The sequence below is a fragment of the Galeopterus variegatus genome, unplaced genomic scaffold (genome assembly GCF_000696425.1).
Source record: "Galeopterus variegatus unplaced genomic scaffold, G_variegatus-3.0.2 Scaffold1232, whole genome shotgun sequence".
NCBI classification, from domain to species: domain Eukaryota; kingdom Metazoa; phylum Chordata; class Mammalia; order Dermoptera; family Cynocephalidae; genus Galeopterus; species Galeopterus variegatus.
Window position 1 is genome coordinate 91086 of NW_007727343.1, and position 6156 is coordinate 97241.

General features: G+C 52.5%; 1 protein-coding gene across 2 annotated transcripts in view; it reads right to left on the bottom strand.

Annotated features, from left to right (window-relative positions):
- Nucleotides 1-6156, bottom strand: part of NTRK2 (neurotrophic tyrosine kinase, receptor, type 2) — a 358258-nt gene that overhangs the window by 78376 nt on the left and 273726 nt on the right. For both annotated transcript variants that reach the window (XM_008575751.1, XM_008575752.1), the window contains one exon: nucleotides 2784-2956. In XM_008575751.1, coding sequence (XP_008573973.1) covers nucleotides 2784-2956 — 173 coding nt within the window. The remainder of the gene's footprint in view (nucleotides 1-2783; nucleotides 2957-6156) is intronic.

The following is a 6156-nucleotide window of genomic DNA, read 5'->3' on the forward strand; positions in this document are numbered from 1 at the left end:
CCAGAGTTTAGCAGATTCTGAAATAAAGCAGGGTAGGTTTCCAATCGCTCCGGACCCTGTGCAAGATGCCAAGGGAGAAGCAGGTGCCTGCTCCTTCCAGAAGACGGGAAGAAGAGCTGGGGAGAGGCCGACTGAGCCAGGAAGGGAAAGGATCAAGTTGCAACACACACACGCGCGCGCGTGCACGCACACACACACACACACACACAATGAGCTCACAGAAGCATTTAACTGCATCCAGGTGAGTACATCTGGATTTATTATTCTACAGTTTTTGGAAAGCACCGTGTTGAATTCGGGTAGTGGCCTGGTGCATGGAAACAAGGGGAAAATATTTCTCCTGGAAGCCTCTAGACCTCAACCAAATTCAGCTTCTTTTCTTCCTTCACGTTTGATCTGACAAGACTGTGCAAAAGCTGCCATTGCCCCTGTCCTATTACCTACAAGAAAAAGTTTGCCAACATAGCATGACGCATTAGGATTGCCTCAGAATATCACAAATTGGCCACATAATTCCCAATCTCACCTGGCATTCCTTACCCACATAATCACAGGAAAAGCGGAGAATGGGGATCCATCCCAGCACAGGAGGACTAAACTGCCCATGTATCCACAAGGCTAGAGATGGTAAAAATGATCCCGACAGCAGCAACCATGTGATGGCATTTCTAAAAACAGCAGTCGGCTCTCCCCCGTCCGCTGTTCTAGCAGTGACTGACCGATTACTAAACTACACAGTGGCTGAATCTTCCAGCATTTGCATGAAGTAATCTGGGGCCGATTTCTGTGCAAAGCCCTCTTCAGTGCTGGCAGAAACGAGAGGGAGACAGAGGCCTGGGTGTTTCCCTAACACAAAAGGCATGACTTCACCAGGATTTGGAATCTCTCAACCAAAATGCAGAGGAAAATGCGGCAGAAAGGAAGGGTTGTGGGACAACGTTTATCGATCACCTCCCAGCCAACAGTGCTCACACTGCTCCTTGAGATGGATATTGTTATACCCTGTTTACAGGAAATTGAGGCCAGCAAGGGTGGTCTGCCTCTTTCCTGTTGCTCCAAAGTTATACTATCTACCAAGATATCACAGGTAGCACATTTGCTAGTCTTTGAAAAATGAGGGCCAGATAAATTTTAAAGAAAATAGCATGTTAGGACCAGACAAGACTTGGAGAGGATCTAACTCAGACCCACCTGACAGTAGAGGGGTCCCCAGCGGTGGGTACGGAGTAGGAAGTAGACCCCAGGTCTCCCGACCCTCACTCCTGGGACCTCTGACTCTTTAGAGGTCTTCCATTTGTGCTCTGCTTAATGCAAATAAGAGCATCGCGTGGCTTCCTTGGCCAAGGACTATCTGCACAGCACACTTCTGTCCCTTGGTAGACGTGGGAGGACTCTCACCATGGGCCCCAGCAGGGCGGCCACCAACTTCCTCCATGTCACCAAGCTCAGCTGTCCTTGTGATGGCTGGGGCAGCTGGTCGACCAGTAGAAATCATTACTAGCAGAATTCAACACTTCCTGTTTGCTCCGACGCCCAGAGCTCTCTATACTTACTCTAGTCCAGTGGTCATGCCTGCCCTGCCGGCACCATGTTCTCATCAGAACAACTAAGAGACTTGCCTGAGCTCACTCAGCTAACAGATGCCATGGCAGGGGTTGAGCTTCCACTCTGTCCGGAGGCCGAACTCCCCACTCGTGTTCTCACACCACAGTGCCTCCTCCAGAGTCAGGCACACGGTCGCTCGTGTCGTGGCATGCTAGCCTCTCGCTTGCTCTGTCTGTGACTCCTCCCAGTGAACTCTGTCCGGAGGCCGAACTCCCCACTCGTGTTCTCACACCACAGTGCCTCCTCCAGAGTCGGGCACACGGTCGCTCGTGCCGTGCCATGCTAGCCTCTCGCTTGCTCTGTCTGTGACTCCTCCCAGTGCACCACCTGAGGAGGGGACTTCTTGAGAAGCCTTTGCTGAGCTAAGTAAGACCCAATGAGGTCGATGCTAGAAATCCACGCGACACTAACCCAATGAGTAGCCCAGTGACTCCTTTTCACACTCAGTGTTTTTCTCTTCCTTGCTTTGACTTCTAGAGACCTTGCTCATCATGAAACCCCTCAAGGTGAAGCCGTCCATCTCTTCAAGACCTCAGGATCTCAACGATACCCACACCCCTGGGTCCTCCGTGGTCATGTCAAATGCTGCTTTGCCACTTTCTTTCTAAAGCTCTTGCTCTTCGGAGTCTGTTCTTTCCACTGCAATCCTCTGAACTACTGACCTCCTGGTTGTTCTCTCCATCCTCAAAATCCAAACCCCACCCCAGCCTTGACTCCTCTGGCTGCTTTTCTCCTTGCTCCCCTCATGCATCCCACAGTCTGGCAAGCTGACTCTTCACGCTCCCCTGACCCAGCACCTCCCTGTGACACTTGCTGCCTGAGCTCTTGCTGCTTCCTCTGGCTTGAGTAACGTTCTCCTCTCGTCTGCTCCGCAAACTCCTACAGATCCTCCAAGGCCCGTCTCAAATGCACACGACGCAGCACTCACTACAACATATGCTCCGTAGATGCGGTTTGCATTGAGTGGAATCACTAGCATCCCGTTATGTAAAGTCGGCCGATTAAGGAAGAAGCACGGCCGTGGCCTCCTTTCTCCTCTGGTCCTTCCTCTGCACGCGCTGGTGCAGTTACCATGGAAGGCCGTTCAAGAGAAAGGCCCAGGGCTCCCCGCCCTCCCTGGACCTCCCGGTCCTCGCCTTTGGGCTGCCCGGTCCACCTCTCCCGACCCCTCCCCGTACCTGAGGAACTTGTTGAGGTCTCCATGCTTCATGTACTCGAAGACCATGATGAGCGGGTCGCCCTCCACGCAGACGCCGTAGAACTTGACGATGTGCTCGTGCTGGAGGTTGGTCAGCAGCTCGGCCTCGCGGTGGAAGTCCTTGCGCGCATTGTCGCTGGCGTCCTTCAGCGTCTGGGGAGGGGCCGGGGAGAAGACCGGCACGTGTTAATGGACATGAGGATATCCAAGGGAAGGGTGTGCCGGGAGTCACTTTAGTGGGACCTGAGGTTGCTGAACAGGAAGGACATTCATCTCATTTATTACACAAAAGACGAAAACGGCCTGATTCCTGCAGAAGTAACGTTTGTTTCAATAACTGAGGAATAATCCTCAGGGTACGTAGTGCTTTACAGTTTATGAAGATGTTTGCAGATGTTCTCATAAGTTACCGACAGGAGCTTCATCCTTTCTAGCCCTGGTCTGGACACAGTGACTGCCGGGGGCTTCCGTCCCCTTTTGGTGCCTGTTGCACTGTCTGTGATGCTACGTGCAGCTCACCTCTGCTCACACAACCTCTTAGAAACTATATGTTGTGAAATGACTCAGTAGAAAGAAGAGTACAATGAACCTTCACGGACCCATCTTCCAGCTTCAACAGTGATCATTTTGCCAGTCTTTATGTGACAGTCCCAAGTGCCCTCCCCAGGCCTGTGCCCACACACACATCACTGGCTCATGAAACGCCCTTCCTTGTGAGCTACAAGAAGACTGGCCACGCTGCCAAGAGGAAGATGCCCAGGAGCATGCCAGCAGGGCTCTGGTGCCTTCAGTTCTCAGCTCAGACCACTCTGCCACACAGAGTCATAGCCGGGCAAAGCTGGCATCTGCCATGTGTAGGCTCACAATGCGCTGAGGTCTTGCCATGTGCCCATCACTGAGCCGGAGCTGTAGCAGCATAAAGAAGATGCTGACCCAGATCCTGGCCTCAGTAGGGGCTTATGGGCAAATAGGGGCTTACATATGTTCCTAAGTAACTATAATTCAAGTTCAAAACCCAGATTCCTAAATAAACCAACTTCTGCACCTCTGTCCAGCTGGATCCCCTGACACTACTCTCGATCCCATGCTTCTACCTTAGAACTACAAAGTTCAAAACCCAGATTCCTAAATAAACCAACTTCTGCACCTCTGTCCAGCTGGATCCCCTAACACTACTCTCGATCCCATGCTTCTACCTTAGAACTACGTGCAGCTCCCCAATGACAAGGGGCCATGCCTCCCAACCTCTGCATGTGTCACTCCTCTGCCTGGAATGCAGTCCTGGGCATGGTCACTGGTGTGGGAAGTTGAACCCTCCTGCAGATTAAGGGTGTCCACATCCTAATCCCCAGAACCTATGAATATGCTACCTCACATTGCAGAAGGGATTTTGCACATAATTAAGTTAAGGATCTCAATGTGGGGAGATTATCATGGATTAAACAGGTGGACCCACTGTCATCACCAGGGTCTTCATGAGAACAGAGAGAGAGAAGACATAAGGACAGAAGCAGAGATCAGAGAGGAGATTCCACACTGCTGGCTTGGAAGATGGAGGAAGGGGCCATGAGCCAAGAAATGTGGGTGGCCTCTAAAATCTGGAAAAGGCAAGGAAACAGATTCCACCCTGGAACCTCCAGATGGAACCAACCCTGCTAACATCATGACTTCTGCTTAGTAAAACTGATTTCAGATGTCTGACCACCAGAACTGTGAGAGGAATCACTTGTGTTTTGTTAAGCCACCGAGTGTGTGGTAATTTGTTATAGCAGCAATAGGAAACTAATACACCTGGCTCATCTCTAGCAGTCCTCCAAGACTTGGCTCAGCCCTCCCATCTCCGGGAAGTGTTCCCTGGCCACCCCTCATTGCTGACACATCCCCTCCGCACCCGGGCCAGCTCAGATGACCCTCGTAGGCGCCCCTCATATTATCACTATGGCATAGCTGACCACAGTGTGTTCTAACTGCATATTTACCTGCTTGTCTCTGGGACAGACTGTGAGCTCCTTGGCCCAGGGATGGCACCTCTCATCTCTGAACCACCAGCACTGGGCTCAGCACAAGGCACAGGGTGGGTATTTATTCAATAGATGTTTGTGCAATGAATGACAAAGGCCTCAGGAACCAAATGCTGAGAGCGAGCAGAGTTCAGAGAGGGAGTAGTTGCTTCCAGTTGAGGGGCGAGGACGCAGGAAGCCCGCGGATGCCCCTGGGAAGGTGCGAACGTGAAGCCTCTCCAGAGAGACTGGTATCAGTCACTGTCGAGGTTAGACGGCAAATGTGAACACCCGCACCCACCTAGAGAGACGGGCATCAGTCACTGTCGAGGTTAGACGGCAAATGTGAGCACCCACACCCACCTAGAGAGACGGGCATCAGTCACTGTCGAGGTTAGACGGCAAATGTGAACACCCGCACCTACCTAGAGAGACGGGCATCAGTCACTGTCGAGGTTAGATGGCAAATGTGAACACCCACACCCACCTAGAGAGACGGGCATCAGTCACTGTCGAGGTTAGACGGCAAATGTGAGCACCCACACCCACCTAGAGAGACTGGCATCAGTCACCGTCGAGGTTAGACGGCCAATGTGAGCACCCACACCCACTTAGAGAGACGGGCATCAGTCACTGTCGAGGTTAGACGGCCAATGTGAGCACCCACACCCACTTAGAGAGACGGGCATCAGTCACTGTAGAGGTTAGACGGCAAATGTGAACATTCATACCCACTTAGAGAGACTGGCATCAGTCACCGTCGAGGTTAGATGGCCAATGTGAGCACCCACACCCACCTAGAGAGACGGGCATCAGTCACCGTTGAGGTTAGACGGCCAATGTGAGCACCCACACCCACTTAGAGAGATGGGCATCAGTCACTGTCGAGGTTAGACGGCAAATGTGAACATTCATACCCACTTAGAGAGACTGGCATCAGTCACTGTCGAGGTTAGACGGCCAATGTGAGCACCCACACCACTTAAAGTGTCTCATCCCTCTGTCAACCCTCAGATATGCACTGACTGCAAAACTGGTACCAGGTCCAGGCTCCAGGAGCGTGGCAGGTCCCTGTTGGTCATCCTGTAGGTCACTGCCTTGACTGTGCTCTCCCTGTGGTGCTGCTCCTGACCTGCCACCTGTGAACCTGGGATATGCCATACGCGGAGCTCCTGGGGCACACATCTGATGTCTGAGGTGGAGGTGAGCAGGGAGACATTCAGTGGGGCGTGCTCAGGATCAGTGCCTGTGGCAGGGACTGGATGGGGGAGCTGAGCTGTGGGACAGTCTCAACAGGAGCCTTGTCTGGCCCTGCAGGATGACCTCTCAAGCCTCTGGGCTGAGGGGGCTGAG